Below are 19,049 nucleotides of genomic sequence, written 5' to 3' on the forward strand. Positions count from 1 at the left end.
ACAATTAACGGCTGTAATGGATAACTCTATAGCAAACATTTTATCCAAAATGCCTACTTATCAGAGAAAGCGCGACTGCTCTGTTTTAAACACTGAAGAGCAAGAGGACGCTGATAATAACTGTTCTGACATACCCTCACACCAATCTGAAGGGGCCATGAGGGAGGTTTTGTCTGAGGGAGAAATTTCAGATTCAGGAAAAATTTCTCAACAAGCTGAACCTGATGTTGTGACATTTAAATTTAAATTAGAACATCTCCGCGCACTGCTTAAGGAGGTATTATCTACTCTGGATGATTGTGACAATTTGGTCATTCCAGAGAAATTATGTAAGATGGACAAGTTCCTAGAGGTTCCGGTGCCCCCCGATGCTTTTCCTATACCCAAGCGGGTGGCGGACATAGTAAATAAAGAGTGGGAAAGGCCCGGCATACCCTTTGTCCCCCCCCCCCTATTTTTAAGAAATTATTTCCTATAGTCGACCCCAGAAAGGACTTATGGCAGACAGTCCCCAAGGTCGAGGGGGCGGTTTCTACTCTAAACAAACGCACTACTATTCCTATCGAAGATAGTTGTGCTTTCAAAGATCCTATGGATAAAAAATTAGAGGGTTTGCTTAAAAAGATTTTTGTTCAGCAAGGTTACCTTCTACAACCAATTTCATGCATTGTTCCTGTCACTACGGCAGCGTGTTTCTGGTTCGAGGAACTAGAAAAATCGCTCAATAAAGAATCTTCGTATGAGGAGGTTATGGACAGAGTTCAAGCACTTAAATTGGCTAACTCTTTTATTTTGGATGCCGCTTTGCAATTAGCTAGATTAGCGGCGAAAAATTCAGGGTTTGCTATCGTGGCGCGCAGAGCGCTTTGGCTAAAGTCTTGGTCAGCGGATGTGTCTTCCAAGACAAAATTGCTTAACATCCCTTTCAAAGGTAAAACTTTATTTGGACCTGATTTGAAAGAGATTATTTCAGACATCACTGGGGGAAAGGGCCACGCCCTCCCACAGGATAGGTCGTTTAAGGCTAAAGGTAAGCCTAATTTTCGTCCCTTTCGCAGAAACGGACCAGCCTCTAATTCTACTTCCTCTAAGCAAGAGGGTAATACTTCACAACCCAAACCAGCCTGGAGACCAATGCAAGGCTGGAACAAGGGTAAGCAGACCAAGAAGCCTACCACTGCTACCAAAACAGCATGAAGGGTTGGCCCCCGATCCGGGACCGGATCTGGTGGGGGGCAGACTTTCTCTCTTTGCTCAGGCTTGGGCAAGAGATGTTCAGGATCCTTGGGCGCTAGAAATAGTTTCTCAAGGTTATCTCCTGGAATTCAAGGAACTACCCCCATGGGGAAGGTTCCACAGGTCTCAATTATCTTCAAACCAAATAAAAAGACAGGCATTCTTACATTGTGTAGAAGACCTGTTAAAGATGGGAGTGATTCATCCTGTTCCAATAAGAGAACAAGGGATGGGTTTTTATTCCAACCTGTTCATAGTTCCCAAAAAAGAGGGAACATTCAGACCAATTTTGGATCTCAAGATCCTAAACAAATTTCTCAGGGTTCCATCGTTCAAAATGGAAACTATTCGAACGATCCTACCTACCATCCAGGAAAATCAATTTATGACTACCGTGGATTTAAAGGATGCGTACCTACATATTCCTATCCACAAGGAACATCATCAGTTCCTAAGGTTCGCTTTTCTGGACAAGCATTACCAGTTTGTGGCACTTCCATTCGGATTAGCCACTGCTCCAAGGATTTTCACAAAGGTACTAGGGTCCCTTCTAGCGGTTCTAAGACCAAGGGGCATTGCAGTAGTACCTTACTTGGACGACATCCTGATTCAAGCGTCGTCTCTGTCAAAAGCAAAGGCTCACACGGACATCGTCCTAGCCTTTCTCAGATCTCACGGATGGAAGGTGAACATAGAAAAAAGTTCTCTGTCCCCGTCAACAAAAGTTCCCTTCTTGGGAACAATAATAGATTCCTTAGAAATGAGGATTTTTCTGACAGAGGTCAGAAAATCAAAAATTCTAAGCTCTTGTCAAGTACTTCATTCTGTTCTTCGTCCTTCCATAGCGCAGTGCATGGAAGTAATAGGATTGATGGTTGCAGCAATGGACATAGTCCCTTTTGCACGAATTAATCTAAGACCATTACAACTGTGCATGCTCAGACAGTGGAATGGGGATTATACAGACTTGTCTCCGACGATTCATGTAGATCAAAAGACCAGAGATTCACTCCGTTGGTGGCTGACCCTGGACAATCTGTCACAGGGAATGAGCTTCCGCAGACCAGAGTGGGTCATTGTCACGACCGACGCCAGTCTGGTGGGCTGGGGCGCGGTCTGGGAACCCCTGAAAGCTCAGGGTCTATGGTCTCGGGAAGAATCTCTTCTCCCGATAAACATTCTGGAACTGAGAGCGATATTCAATGCTCTCAAAGCTTGGCCTCATCTAGCAAAGGCCAAATTCATAAGGTTTCAATCAGACAACATGACGACTGTTGCATATATCAATCATCAGGGGGGAACAAGGAGTTCCCTGGCGATGGAAGAAGTGTCCAAAATAATTCAATGGGCGGAGGATCACTCCTGCCACTTGTCTGCGATCCACATCCCAGGAGTGGAAAATTGGGAAGCGGATTTTCTGAGTCGTCAGACTTTCCATCCGGGGGAGTGGGAACTCCATCCGGAAATCTTTGCCCAAATAACTCAATTATGGGGCATTCCAGACATGGATCTGATGGCGTCTCGTCAGAACTTCAAGGTTCCTTGCTACGGGTCCAGATCCAGGGATCCCAAGGCGACTCTAGTAGATGCACTAGTAGCACCTTGGACCTTCAACCTAGCTTATGTATTCCCACCGTTTCCTCTCATTCCCAGGCTGGTAGCCAGGATCAATCAGGAGAGGGCTTCGGTGATCTTGATAGCTCCTGCGTGGCCACGCAGGACTTGGTATGCAGACCTGGTGAATATATCATCGGCTCCACCATGGAAGCTACCTTTGAGACAGGACCTTCTTGTTCAAGGTCCATTCGAACATCCGAATCTGGTTTCCCTCCAACTGACGGCTTGGAGATTGAACGCTTGATTTTATCAAAGCGTGGGTTTTCAGATTCTGTAATAAATACTCTGATTCAGGCTAGAAAGCCTGTAACTAGAAAAATTTACCATAAAATATGGAAAAAATATATCTGTTGGTGTGAATCTAAAGGATTCCCATGGAACAAGATAAAAATTCCTAAGATTCTATCCTTTCTACAAGAAGGTTTGGAGAAAGGATTATCTGCAAGTTCTCTGAAGGGACAGATCTCTGCTTTATCTGTTTTACTTCACAAAAAACTGGCAGCTGTGCCAGATGTTCAAGCTTTTGTTCAGGCTCTGGTTAGAATCAAGCCTGTTTACAGACCTTTGACTCCTCCCTGGAGTCTAAATCTAGTTCTTTCAGTTCTTCAAGGGGTTCCGTTTGAACCCTTACATTCCGTAGATATTAAGTTATTATCTTGGAAAGTTTTGTTTTTGGTTGCAATTTCTTCTGCTAGAAGAGTTTCAGAGTTATCTGCTCTGCAGTGTTCTCCGCCCTATCTGGTGTTTCATGCAGATAAGGTGGTTTTGCGTACTAAGCCTGGTTTTCTTCCGAAAGTTGTTTCCAACAAAAATATTAACCAGGAGATAGTTGTACCTTCTTTGTGTCCGAATCCAGTTTCAAAGAAGGAACGTTTGTTACACAATTTGGACGTAGTCCGTGCTCTAAAATTCTATTTAGAGGCTACTAAAGATTTCAGACAAACATCTTCCTTGTTTGTTGTCTATTCTGGTAAGAGGAGAGGTCAAAAAGCGACTTCTACCTCTCTTTCTTTTTGGCTTAAAAGCATTATCCGATTGGCTTATGAGACTGCCGGACGGCAGCCTCCTGAAAAAATCACAGCTCACTCCACTAGGGCTGTGGCTTCCACATGGGCCTTCAAGAACGAGGCTTCTGTTGACCAGATATGTAAGGCAGCGACTTGGTCTTCACTGAACACTTTTGCCAAATTTTACAAATTTGATACTTTTGCTTCTTCGGAGGCTATTTTTGGGAGAAAGGTTTTGCAAGCTGTGGTGCCTTCCGTTTAGGTGACCTGATTTGCTCCCTCCCTTCATCCGTGTCCTAAAGCTTTGGTATTGGTTCCCACAAGTAAGGATGACGCCGTGACCGGACACACCTATGTTGGAGAAAACAGAATTTATGCTTACCTGATAAATTACTTTCTCCAACGGTGTGTCCGGTCCACGGCCCGCCCTGTTTTTTTTAATCAGGTCTGATGAATTATTTTCTCTAACTACAGTCACCACGGTATCATATGATTTCTCCTATATATATTTCCTCCTGTGTGTCGGTCGAATGACTGGGGTGGGCGGAGCCTAGGAGGGATCATGTGACCAGCTTTGCTGGGACTCTTTGCCATTTCCTGTTGGGGAAGAGAATATCCCACAAGTAAGGATGACGCCGTGGACCGGACACACCGTTGGAGAAAGTAATTTATCAGGTAAGCATAAATTCTGTTTTTCAGCCTGTTTATTTAATGTTCTTTCATATTTTTAATTATGCGCTTTGGAACTTTTTCAGTTTCATATTTTCTGGGGGGAGTAGACAGGATGTTTAAGCTGCGTTTCTCTTTTTTTTTTGTCCTGCCACTCGGCAAAATTGAATCCGTTTTGATGCCTTTAGACCATTGTGCACATTCAAAGGATATATATATATATATAAATATAAAGCAAAGTCCTGTGTAGGAATGCACACTATATATTTAGTAGCAGCTGCCAGGGTGCAATGTCAAAACAGTATGTACTATGCAAAAAAGGCAGCAATCACTGGTCATTTGTAAGTAAAATTTAGCTTTTAATAATACAAAAAGTTAAAATCTTGGGAAAAACATGACGTTTCAATGCCTAACTGGCATCTTTTTCAAATGTCCCAAAAGGTAAATCCAAAGTGGTCACACCAGCTATGTGGTGTTCCCCATGAGAGCATAAAACTACTGGCTGAATGTGTTATATTTATACAAGTCATAGCTGACATCGAGGCTGTGTTCAGCTGTGGATAATCGCTTGCAAATCTGATCAGCTGGTTCTGTTCCCACCCACAAGCTTTATACTTCATTGCGCTGTTAGTTGAGCAACTGCATGGCTAATTTGCATATGTGGGAGTGATCTGCACCAGAGTAGTGTCCAATGATCTTGCAATGTTTTCAGGCGTCATCATACACGCCCACTTGTCTCTGCTGTGAGCGAAACTTCCCCAAACAAAGGGCTATTAGCCTGTGACTTATGAACTTATGTACTGCTTCTGGCACAAGGTGACCCCTTACCAACCTGTGTGAAACATACGGCATCGTTGTGCCAGAAGCAGTTCATAAGTCACAGGCTAATATCCCTTTGTTTGGGGAAGTTTCACTCACAGCAGAGACAAGTGGGCGTGTATGATGACGCCTGAAAACATCGCAAGATCATTGGACACTACTCCAGTGCAGATCACTCCCACATATGCAAATTAGCCATGCAGTTGCTAAACTAACAGCGCAATGAAGTATAAAGCTTGTAGGTGGGAACGGAACCAGCTGATCAGATTTGCAAGTGATTATCCACAGCTGAACACAGCCTCGATGTCATCTATGACTTGTATAAATATAACACATTCAGCCAGTAGTTTTATGCTCTCATGGGGAATACCACATAGCTGGTGTGACCACTTTGGATTTACCTTTTGGGACATTTGAAAAAGATGCCAGTTAGGCATTGAAACGTCATGTTTTTCCCAAGATTTTAACTTTTTGTATTATTAAAAGCTAAAGTTTACTTACAAATGACCAGTGAGTGCTGCCTTTTTTGCATAGTGTGTGTATATATATATATATATATATTTATATATACACTATATATATATATATATATATATATATATATATATATATATATATACACTGAATAATGAGGGGGCGCTCTGTAGATTGATTGATATATATATATATATATATATATATATATATATATATATATATATAAACTGTGTGCCTCTCCATTAATTACCTTTCAAATACCAAATAGAATTATATACATAAAACAGATATCGATAGACATATAGGTCAAATCGGATATTCCAAAGGTGGTTGTTAGGGAAAGTCCCAGTAGAGAGTTCCAATTTGAAGACAATGGCTGATGTGGTATATCCAATGTGGTGGAGTAATCCAACTCTATCAGTATGACGCAATGGTATGGCTGCTCTCCTCCTCACAGAATTATCCGGAACTACAAAGGAAATAGGAGAAAAGAGGGGCACCTCATGTGTATATCAGTATGCCAAACAATCAGAATAAGAATAGCCAAGTGGGTACTCACATTTGGCCCAAGTACACTTATGTACTGGTAGACGCAGGCTGGTAACTTGGGGTGTACCAGCTAACCCTCTCCAGGCGTAGGTTGGTCAGTGCAGGGGGTTCCTGCCACACTCAGTGTGAGTTAAAAGTCAGTTGCAGTAGTTGTGACTGCTCAAGAAGGTGATAAACCAAGGCTTGTATAAAACAAGTTAGTTTATTAAAAACAATGTTACAAGCATTAACAAGCAATGGTTATAATGCAACGCGTTTCTCAGCCCCAGCATGGGCTGTTTCATCAGGCATAATACAACTTCTAACTGACAATCTATTTAAACTAAACCTTGACCAATGGTTAGCAAGGATACACATGTATTGGTGTTGGCTTAATTTTTGGATGTACCAATACAGTGTTCCCCGCAGAAAATGTTCTCAGCCGGGTGGCATTATGGAGTACCCGGGTGGGGGCCAGTGTAATACTTTGCTATATTATAACATTTTCTATCATTTATAAATGTTACTTAAAGTGATGGTAAACTTTAACTAATCAAATGCCATATATGTAATCTTAGCCATTAACCCCTTAATGACCGAGGACGTGCAGGGTACGTCCTCAAAAAAAAGGCAGTTAACGCCTGAGGACGTACCCTGCACATCCTCGGTGTGGAAAGCAGCTGGAAGCGATCCTGCTCGCTTCCAGCTGCTTTCCGGTTATTGCAGTAATGCCTCGATATCGAGGCATCCTGCAATAACCATTTTTAGCCATCCGGTTTAGAGAGAGCAACTCTGTGGCCCTCTCTGCACCGGACATTAACGGCTACGTTCGTTGGTGGGTGGGAGCCGGTGTGGGAGGTGGGTGGCGGCCATCGATGGCCTTTGTGATGCGGAGGGGGGCGGGGACGACCGGGGGGACGCGCACGGACGCGCGCACGGGGAGGCCGGGCGGGCGCGTGCACGGGAGGGAGCGGGTGGGAACCACTACGCTACAGAAAGTTTTTTGTTAGAAGTGGGGATCAAAGGGGTTAATATATTTATTTGGTGATCGGTTTGGCTGGTGGGGTATTGGACTGTGGGGGGGAAGCTACACTACGGAAACAAATAAAAAAAAAATAATAAAAAGAAAACATTTTTATTTGCAAACTGGGTACTGGCAGACAGCTGCCAGTACCCAAGATGGCCCCAATAAGGCAGAGGGGGAGGGTTAGGGAGCTATTTTGGGGGGATCAGGGAGGTTGGGGGCTAAGGGGGACCCTACATAGCAGCATATGTAAATATGCTAAAAAAAAAATATTTTTTTTTAATACCTTTTATTTTAGTACTGGCAGACTTTCTGCCAGTACTTAAGATGGCGGGGACAATTGTGGGGTGGGGGAGGGAAGAGAGCTGTTTGGGAGGGATCAGGGGGTGGGATGTGTCAGGTGGGAGTCTGATCTCTACACTAAAGCTAAAATTAACCCTGCAAGCTCCCTACAAATTAACCCCTTCACTGCTGGCCATAATACACATGTGATGCGCAGCAGCATTTAGCGGCCTTCTAATTAACAAAAAGCAACGCCAAAGCCATATATGTCTGCTATTTCTGAACAAAGGGGATCCCAGAGAAGCATTTAAAACCATGTGTGCCATAATTGCACAAGCTGTTTGTAAATAATTTTAGTGAGAAACCTAAAGTTTGAAAAAGTGAACAATTTTTTTTTATTTGATTGCTTTTGGCGGTGAAATGGTGGCATGAAATATACCAAAATGGGCCTAGATCAATACTTGGGGTTGTCTACTACACTACACTAGAGCTAAAATTAACCCTAGAAGCTCCCTACATGCTCCCTAATTAACCCATTCACTGCTGGGCATAATACACGTGTGGTGCGCAGTGGCATTTAGCAGCCTTCTAATTACCAAAAAGCAAAGCCAAAGCCATATATGTCTGCTATTTATGAACAAAGGGGATCCCAGAGAAGCATTTACAACCATTTATTCCATAATTTCATGAGTTGTTTGTAAATAATTTCAGTGAGAAACCTAAAGTTTGTGAAAAAATTTGTGAAAAAGTAAAAATTTTTTTTATTTGATCGCATTCGGCGGTGAAATGGTGGCATGAAATATACCAAAATGGGCCTAGATCAATACTTTGGGATGTCTTCTAAAAAAAAATATATACATGTCAATGGATATTCAGAGATTCCTGAAAGATATTAGTGTCCCAATGTAACTAGCGCTAATTTTGAAAAAAAGTGGTTTGGAAATGGCAAAGTGCTACTTGTATTTATGGCCCTATAACTTGCAAAAAAAGCAAAGAACATGTAAACATTGGGTATTTCTAAACTCAGGACAAAATTTAGAAACTATTTAGCATGGGTGTTTTTTGGTGGTTGTAGATGTGTAACAGATTTTGGGGGTCAAAGTTAGAAAAAGTGTGTTTTTTTCCATTTTTTCCTCATATTTTATAATATTTTTTATAGTAAATTATAAGATATGATGAAAATAATGGTATATTTTGAAATTCCATTTAATGGCAAGAAAAACGGTATATAATATGTGTGGGTACAGTAAATGAGTAAGAGGAAAATTACAGCTAAACACAAACACCGCAAAAATGTAAAAATAGCCTTGGTCCCAAACGGACAGAAAATGGAAAAGTGCTGTGGTCATTAAGGGGTTAAAAAAGTATGTGTACCTTTCTTTTTTTTAATCCATCTGTGAAAGGGTTAAATTAGTTCATATAGTAATGCTTCTATAGCAATGTTATGCTTGCCCACTTAAATGAACTTTTTTTTATTTATAAATGATAATTCCAGTGAACATCCAATCAACATGTGTGTCATATGACAATCTGGAAGTCCAGCCCCTAGAAAGCCTATGTAGAGAGTGGGTGGGACTGCTCTATACATCACAACCCAGCCAAAAGAGGAAATTAAGGGGGGCGGAGGAACAGACAATACCAATTAAGATTATAAATCTTGTATTATAAAATATATGTACACTTTAAAAAAAAAAAAAAAGTGGTTTTGTCTTACAAGCTAATATATTTTTCATTGCAACATTCTTATATTCAGAAATTTACCGTCACTTTAAGCTATCCAGTGCACAAACTAATTGCATAATTTAACATAAATATATTCAATCATAATTTGAGCAGCAAATATTGAAAAACATTTAATATTAAAGGGATACTGAACCCAAATATTTTCTTTCATGAATCAGAGCAGCAATTTTAAGCAACTTTCTAATTTACTCCTATTATCAATTTTTCTTCGTTCTTTTGGAATCTTTATTTGAAAAAGCAAGAATGTAAGCTTACGAGCTGGCCCATTTCGTTCAGCACCTGGGTAGCGCATGCTGATTGGTGGCTAAATTTTGCACTACCCAGGTGCTGAACCAAAGATGGGCTGGCTCCTAAGCTTACATTCCTGCTTTTTCAATTAAGGATACCAAGAGAACAAAGAACAATTGATAACAGGAGTAAATTAGAAATTGCTCTATCTGAAAAATGAAAGAAAATAATCGGGTTCAATATCCCTTTATTAATGTTAGCTTAATATTGGCTAACCTCTATTAAAGTCCTATATATATATATATATATATATATATATATATATATATATATATATATATATATATATATATATATATATATATATATATATATATATATATATATATATATATATATATATATATATATATATATATATATATATATAAAAATATATATATATATATATATATATATATATATACAGGTATACCTCACTTTACAGCGCTTCGCTAATACAGCACTTTGTGGAGCTGAAGTTCAACCTCCAAGAATTTTGAAACAGTGCTGTAATCATCGTGAGATTGCAAGAAAAGTGACTGGCACCATTTTGTTATGCTTAGTTTACTCTGTTAACTGCATTGCAGTGCAATCTGTGCCTCAGTGCTATAGTCTGGCAAATTTTACTACAGTAATTGTCACTATTTTACATGTACAGTATTTATTGAATACTAATTGAATACTTGCTGTGCTAGTGTTAAACTAAACTTAGCGCTATTGTACACCTAATATAAGTTAAAACATGTTTTCAAGTTTTTAAACACACTGGCAAGTGAAAAGAAAGCTAAAACTGCCTTGTTTTACTTTAAGGCGGTTTTCACTTTACAGCAGGGCTCCGGTCCCTAACCCGCTGTATGAGCGGGGTATACCTGTACTTTGTATTCATTATTCACTATTTCTTATGTGCTTTAGTGTCATGCATCCTTTTTTTCACATCCTTTTTGCTTTATTTTTGCATTGGTCCGTAATGATGTATGTTTGCTATTATTTATTCAGATATTGAGATATTTTTACAGTGTGTCTGTTGGACATTCTTTTTTTGTGTGCATAGCATTACAGAATTTATGCCATGACATCATTATAATTTTTGACGTCTGTGTATGCTTTTTGTATATATGATTTATTTTTTTCTTGTGTACTTTGTGCGCTTATATGTATGCTGGCTGCTGGACAATAGCCTCTTGTCTGTCTCCTCACAGCTCAAGCAAGAGCCCTTCACTGTTAACTGAAGCAATGAAGCTTACAGAAACAGATGTTTCATTATTTTCTGCATTGAGCTCCTTGCTGGAGTTAATGTCGTCTCTGTTCGGCTTACTTCTGATAAACAATATGCTTGGAGGCTTATACAGATATACTTTCAGCATGTGAGGAATGCAATGTACCTCACTTATTTAATATGCAGGGGGGGTATTACTGATTACATGCTGGTTTTTCATGCTGTTAATGATATCCCTTTTAATCAGTCAACGCTGGTATGTATTTGCATCTGATTAAGGACCTGAACTTTCAGTCTGTACTGCTTTAATAAATTAGTTTTAGGCTGAGTGGGGAAAAATTGGCAAACATTTGTTCATTCCTAAACTGCTAATACAATTATACAATTTGTGGAATACCCCACTAATACTTTTTTATTGATGGTTCTGGTGCATTTTGTGATCCTGTAGGCAAATAAGTGGAAGCTAATGTCTATCCTGTTTCAGGGTGTGATATTGTTCCTTGTTGACTATATCTTCTTTTAATAAAGTGAAAAATTCTCAAAGGTATATGATGTCAGGTATTGCTAAACTCAGTTTTGATTGAACACGTTGTGTATTGTTACCTTATTGAACCAACAGACCTGATGAGGTTCAAGGCATAGTGACAACTAATGTTACCAGAACAGTGACTGCGACACTTGATAGGTCAATACTAACTACTTGGCTAATATTTAAAGTTTGCCCTTTGAGGCTAGCATGCTGTGTGGTCATTACCTAGAATAGATTTCTAAAAGTTCAGTAGGGAAGTATATGTTCTTAATCAAAATAAAATAAATATGCTAGGCCACTTATTTCTTCTTTTGAAAACCCATTCCCTTGATGTTCTTTATATTCCTTATCTAGATACACCTTTCATTCCCAGAATTGGAAATATTGAAGTGGTGAGGGGGCAAGATAGAAACAAACATGCCGGCTTCAGTCATACAATTTTGTATGAGATTACTCTTGCCCACAACTATATATGCCTGTTGTTTTGATTTACAGAAGTGTAAGTAGTACTAGTAGTAGATGTATGATCAAAAATGTTTACTTAATCGAATTTCAGGGTGCCCTTTGAGCAGATATTTTCATCAAGTATTCAACACTTACAGATACTGTACGATGGATGAGAATTGATGATTATATTTATATGTTAGTATTTTTATAGGCGCAAAATAGAGTTTGAGTCTTAACTTTTCCTGGCTCAAGGGAAAATTGTTTTTGGTTATAGCAATAGTACAGTAGTTCAGATCAAGGTGCATCTAATTTGGTTCTGCTTTCCGAAACTTTAGCATCTTAAAATTAAATTCTCAGCAACCCCCATTCCTGAAGGAATAAAGCAGGCAGTGCCCTTTTAGTGGAAATTATAATCCAGTAAGGAGTGATGTAGACCGTTGATGGACCCAGATTGAGTATTCTTGACCATGCAGCTTTTGATGGGAAGCAACTTTGTAGAATCACTCTATTCAATGCTGTTGGACCAAAGTCAAATCTGTGTTGCTAAAAATATTATCATTTTCAAGGTTACCAGGAGTCAAGTCTTTTCAAATAACATGGCATTGGTTTCCAAAATCAAACTTCAAGGGGGCATTTGAAGTCTTCTGCTGTTGTAGGTAGCCGTACTAATTCTGCAATGGACAGAAACACTCCTAGCCATCACTGTAGTTTATTTATTGTGTAAGAACTAATTATAGATTTGATGCCTTCAGATCACAGTCACCAAGTTGCGAGAATTGCAGTTTCCATGTTAATTTTCAGCAGTTTATGCAGTAGATACTTTCAGCATAGGCTGGAACTTTCTCTATTTTGTCTTATCCTCCACATTCTTTAGAAAATTCAACTGGGCAAAGACCAGTTGAAGTATTGTAGTAGTGTTGATTTTGCCATACTGTCAAGAAGTCCTTGGTTACAACTTCTAATGAGACTTACTGTAGATGCCTTTAATTCCAGACCTTCGAAGGTCCATGTTCTCTTGCAAATTGTCTTTACCCTGTTACAGAATTTGGGATGTCTTCTCTGCATGGATGTAGTTGTATGATAATTCTTTGGTCTACAACATATCCTCCAGTTTTCACATGAGAGTGTCATGAAAGGTCTTGGTTATTTTTGTTCATATGTTCATGCTTTGAAAGTCATCCCTGCTGTCAAATGGGCCCAGAAAAATCTGACCGTATCTGACCGTTGTTTAAGCAGTAGAACATATTAGGCTCAGACATGTCATTCTTCTTCAAGACTTGATGAATTTTCTGTTTATAAATGATTATTCCGCAATGAGAAACGGCGCTCTGAAAACTTACTCTGCAGGCTGTTTTCCTTTAGCTGTTTTCATCGAATGATTATCTAGTCATTCTTTTTACTTGATTTTCCATTCAAGTATTTCTTCAACCAGTATCTTAATTCAGTGGAATCTGTATTTAGTGCTACTCAGGACTTCTGTCTTAAAGTTATACTGAATCCATATTGTTTTTCATGATTCAGATAGAGCATGCAATTTTAAGCAACGTTCTAATTCTACTCCTATTATCAATTTTTCTTCGTTCTCTTGCTATCTTTATTTGAAAAAGAAGGCATCTAAGCTAAGGAGCCAGACAATTTTTGGTTCAGAACCCTGGACAGCACTTGTTTATTGGTATGTGAATTTATCCACCTATCAGCAAGAACAACCCAGGTTGTTCACCTTAAATGGGCCAGCTTCTAAACTTACATTCTTGCATTTCAATAAAGATACCAATAGAATGAAGAAAATGTGATAATAGGAGTAAATTAGAAAGTTGCTTAAAGTTGCTGCTCTGTCTGAATCACGAAAGAAATAAAATTGTGTTCAGTGTCCCTTTAATGTCTCTGGGGGAATTACCCTGTTTCTTCAAGATTCATTTTCTGTTTATAAATGATTCTTCCACAGTGAGAAACAGCGCTCTGAAAACTTACTCTGCAGGCAGTTTTTCTTCGGCTGTTATCATCGAATGATTATCTAGTCATTCTTCCTGCTTGATTTTCTATATGTTAATTCAGTGGTATCTGTATTTCATGCTACTCAGGACTTCTGTCTTAAAGGGACATAAAACCCAAAATTTTTCTTTCATGATTCAGATAGAGAATACAATTTTAAACACCTTTCTAATTTACTTGTATTATCTAATTTATTTCATTCTCTTGGTATCATTTGTTGAAGGAGCAGCAATGCACTAATGGTTTCTAACGGAACACATGTGTGAGCCAATCACAATCAGTATATATATGCAGCCACCAATCAACAGCTAGAATCTAGGTTCTCTGCTGCTCCAGAGCTTGCCAAGATAAACCTTTCAGCAAAGGAAAAACATGAGAAGGAAGCAAATTAAATAATAGAAGTAAATTGAAAAGTTGTTTAAAATTGTATTCTCTATCTGAATCATGAAAGCAAAATTTTGGGTTTCATGTCCCTTTAAGTTCTTAATAAAGTATATATACTGGGTCTCAGTGTTTTCTGCTCACGTTTGCCAGTTTTATTTTATTGGTAAGTTCTACTAGATTGTGCCAGGATGAAATAATGAAATCATACTAAATCTAAATAGCATCTGTCCCTTTCATTTAATTGTTCTTCAAGCAAGAATGGGTTGTATACCCAACTGGAAAGGTTGGATTTTTGGTTAACTGTTTTTTTCCCCCTGTAAATTGAGAATATTCTTCACTGGTAACTGCAGATTATGGAATTGAAGCTAAATATGGAGATTTCTATAAATTACGTATTCACTTTTCAACACAGTTATAGAATCAACTATAAAATCTGAAGCCTATTCTGAATTAAAATATTTCCAGATCAGAGAGATTTAGATCATCAAACGCTTAGGACTCGATTTATCGAACTCGCCAATCTACGACTGTAGGTTCTCACAAGAGTCCGTATTTATGAAACATCGGTTGTCAGACCGCTGCTTCCTACACTCTGCTCCTCCAATTAGGTGGAGAATTTCAATCTCCCCGGTCTCGTCCGCCTGGTGAGATTGACAGCCAATCACGCGCGGGCAGCATTGCACACGAGCGCCAAATAGCACTTGCGTTCAATGTTAAATTCTGCCAGCGGAATTCTGTCCACCAGAAGTGAGTTGCGGTGAACAGGGGCGCATATGTACTTCCTGTCTGCCGTAGCTTGATAAATTGTGCGCTTAGTGTTGTCAGTGTATGTGTGCAGGTATGGTGCTGTGTAACTAGGTGATAATACTCAGTGTATGTGTGCAGGTACGGTGGTGTGTAACTAGGTGATAATACTCAGTGTATCTGTGCAGGTATGGTGGTGTGTAACTAGGTGATAATACTCAGTGTATGTGTGCAGGTACGGTGGTGTGTAACTGGGTGATAATACTCAGTGTATCTGTGCAGGTATGGTGGTGTGTAACTGTGTGATCATACTCAATGTATCTGTGCAAGTATGGTGCTGTGTAACTGTGTGATCATACTCAGTGTATCTGTGCAGGTCGGTGCTGTGTAACTAGGTGATAATACTCAGTGTATCTGTGCAGGTATGGTGCTGTATAACTAGGTGATAATACTCAGTGTATCTGTGCAGGTATGGTGGTGTATAACTGTGTGATCATACTCAGTGTATCTGTGCAGGTATGGTGCTCTGTAACTAGGTGATAATACTCAATGTATCTGTGCAGGTATGGTGGTGTGTAACTGTGATCATACTCAGTGTATCTGTGCAGGTATGGTGGTGTGTAACTGGGTGGTCATACTCTGTATCTGTGTAGGTATGGTACTGTGTAACTAGGTGATACTACTCAGTGTATCTGTGCAGGTATGGTGGTGTTTAACTGTGTGATCATACTCAGTGTCAGTGTATCTGTGCAGGTACGGTGGTGTATAACTAGGTGATAATACTCAGTGTATCTATGCAGGTATAGTGGTGTGTAACTGTGTGATCATACTCAGTGTCAGTGTATCTGTGCAGGTACGGTGGTGTATAACTAGGTGATAATACTCAGTGTATCTATGCAGGTATAGTGGTGTGTAACTGTGTGATCATACTCTGTGTCAGTGTATCTGTGCAGTTATAGTGGTGTGTAACTGTGTGATCATACTCTATGTCAGTGTATCTGTGCAGTTATAGTGGTGTGTAACTGTGTTATACTCAGTGTCAGTGTATCTATGCAGGTTTGGTGCTGTGTAACTGGGTGATCATACTCTGTATCTGTGCAGGTATGGCGGTGTATAATGAGGTGATCATATTCAGTGTATCTATGCAGGTATGGTGGTGTGTAACTGGGTGGTCATACTCAGCGTCTGTATCACGGTGCTCTGCGTCTTTGATCCAACTGGACGGACCTTTGTAAAGTTGAGGGCAACAAAGAGAAGACAAAGAAATCTGCGCACATACAACCTAAGGTGAGTTACTGCTGTTTCTGTAGGGTTGTAACTATATATGTTTATAGATATAAAATATGTTATGGTAATCTGCGTTACTCAGTGTGTGTTTCTATTTGCTGAATAACTTAGGTCCTGTAGCATCCTAAATTCTGCTAGCACCTCAACTCTCAGCAGACCTTGCATAGAGAAAATCTTTTTCTTTCCAATGGGAGGGAGAGTCCACAAATTCATTCATTACTGTTGGGAATACACCTGGCCACCAGGAGGAGCAAAGACATCCCAGCCAAAGCAGCAAGTATCCCTCCCACTTTTCTTACTCCACCAGTCATTTTTTGCCTTGTCAACTAGGAGGATGGCGAAGAAAGTGCTCTGAAGAAAATTGAGTCCTTTAATGGGTAGTTTCCCTGCAGGATAGGACTGGGGTTCTTGAAGTAACCATGTAATTCTCTTAGAGATGTGGTGAAAGTTAGCTCCTGGATGTCGCATATATATGTGTATATTTGCTAACACCCCCTCTGGCAACCGGTGTAAGCTTAGGTAGAAGAGAAGAAGACGCCAACAATAGTGCACGATCAGTGGTACTAGGTCATCACACGCACATACAAGTTATACTTACAAAGTATAAAGCACATGAGAAGTGCCACAGAAGCCTTCTGGACCTTTTTTAGCTGCCCAGATAGCTATCCTCTCGGACTTGTAGGTTTGAGGAAACTCCAAAAAAAGAGTAATCACATATGATCCGTGTTCAGCAGTCAAATATCCGTGTCCAAAAGCTATAATGGAAATACTGCTCACAAACCAGACGGTGTAGAGAGACTCCACTGATCGTGCACTATTGTTGGCACCTTCTTCTTCTTCGGATCACGTTTGTTTTATATATTAATTATTACTGTAGTAGCCATTTATCACTTGTCAGAGTGATTTGGGTCTGTATACTCACTGTTCCTCAGTATTCTATACAGTCAGGGTCGATAAAAATCAATGATTTTTAAAAAAAAATCAGATTTTTTGGATTTAAATCGGATTTTTTTAAATAAAATGCTTTTGGAGGAAAATATATTACCATCCAAAGGTTATTCCATCATGAAATAAAGATTAGTTTTTTAATTATGTAGAATAAGGCTGTATATGTTTAATTTTTTTGGTAAATAAATTCCATTAATCCATTCACAATGTCATGCTTTTCCAGAGGTTTTTGTAAGATTATTGGTCAGTTTCTCTGCCTACAAGATATTATCACAGATGCTTGGTTTACTTTTGCAGTTCTCAAAACTGAATTTGACTCAGCAGAGATCACATGCCTCTTCTTCACAGCAAACATAACATGAACAGAGTTGAGAAAAAGACCTTAATCCTAACTGTCACTTAAGCACTTGGATTTAGAGACTGTTCAAGTAATGATTTCACTTTTAACAGCAGTAGCTTCTTCTGCAGGCGTTGAAAGAATATTCTCTTCCTTTGGACTGAGCTACAGAGGACAGTATTTAAGTTTTTCATGTGTAGGCTGGGCTGACAGTCTAATTTTCTTAAAATATATATATTTTGTTTAGCCAAATTAGTTAACAAACATGGATGTTTGTTTAAGCAAATAACATATGCTGTAATGTTGTTTCAGTTGAATAAATCTATTTAAATTGTTATTATTAAGGTAATGATTATTTTTCTCCTTCCTAAGTACGACAGAAAAACAGAATTTATGCTTACCTGATAAATTACTTTCTCCAACGGTGTGTCCGGTCCACGGCGTCATCCTTACTTGTGGGATATTCTCTTCCCCAACAGGAAATGGCAAAGAGCCCAGCAAAGCTGATCACATGATCCCTCCTAGGCTCCGCCTTCCCCAGTCATTCGACCGACGTAAAGGAGGAATATGCATAGGAGAAATCATATGATACCGTGGTGACTGTAGTTAAAGAAAATAATTCATCAGACCTGATTAAAAAACCAGGGCGGGCCGTGGACCGGACACACCGTTGGAGAAAGTAATTTATCAGGTAAGCATAAATTCTGTTTCTCCAACATAGGTGTGTCCGGTCCACGGCGTCATCCTTACTTGTGGGATATTCTCTTCCCCAACAGGAAATGGCAAAGAGCCCAGCAAAGCTGGTCACATGATCCCTCCTAGGCTCCGCCTACCCCAGTCATTCTCTTTGCCGTTGTACAGGCAACATCTCCACGGAGATGGCTTAGAGTTTTTTAGTGTTTAACTGTAGTTTTTATTATTCAATCAAGAGTTTGTTATTTTGAAATAGTGCTGGTATGTACTATTTACTCAGAAACAGAAAAGAGATGAAGATTTCTGTTTGTATGAGGAAAATGATTTTAGCAACCGTAACTAAAATCCATGGCTGTTCCACACAGGACTGTTGAGAGCAATTAACTTCAGTTGGGGGAACAGTGTGCAGTCTCTTGCTGCTTGAGGTATGACACATTCTAACAAGACGATGTAATGCTGGAAGCTGTCATTTTCCCTATGGGATCCGGTAAGCCATGTTTATTACGATCGTAAATAAGGGCTTCACAAGGGCTTATTAAGACTGTAGACTTTTTCTGGGCTAAATCGATTCATTATTAACACATATTTAGCCTTGAGGAATCATTTTATCTGGGTATTTTGATATAATAATATCGGCAGGCACTGTATTAGACACCTTATTCCTAGGGGCTTTCCCAAAGCATAAGCAGAGCCTCATTTTCGCGCCGGTGTGGCGCACTTGTTTTTGAGAGGCATGGCATGCAGTCGCATGTGAGAGGAGCTCTGATACTTAGAAAAGACTTTCTGAAGGCGTCATTTGG

The 19,049-nt window shown here is 39.5% G+C and overlaps 1 protein-coding gene across 1 annotated transcript in view; it reads left to right on the forward strand.

Annotated features, from left to right (window-relative positions):
• The window catches only part of DAGLA (diacylglycerol lipase alpha), a 205,261-nt gene that overhangs the window by 40,858 nt on the left and 145,354 nt on the right, over positions 1 to 19,049 (forward strand). Inside the window, exon 5 of the mRNA XM_053720097.1 lies at positions 16,133 to 16,271. Within this exon, the coding sequence (XP_053576072.1) occupies positions 16,133 to 16,271 (139 nt within the window). The remainder of the gene's footprint in view (positions 1 to 16,132; positions 16,272 to 19,049) is intronic.

Source organism: Bombina bombina, chromosome 7 (assembly GCF_027579735.1).
Source record: "Bombina bombina isolate aBomBom1 chromosome 7, aBomBom1.pri, whole genome shotgun sequence".
In the NCBI taxonomy this organism is placed as follows: domain Eukaryota; kingdom Metazoa; phylum Chordata; class Amphibia; order Anura; family Bombinatoridae; genus Bombina; species Bombina bombina.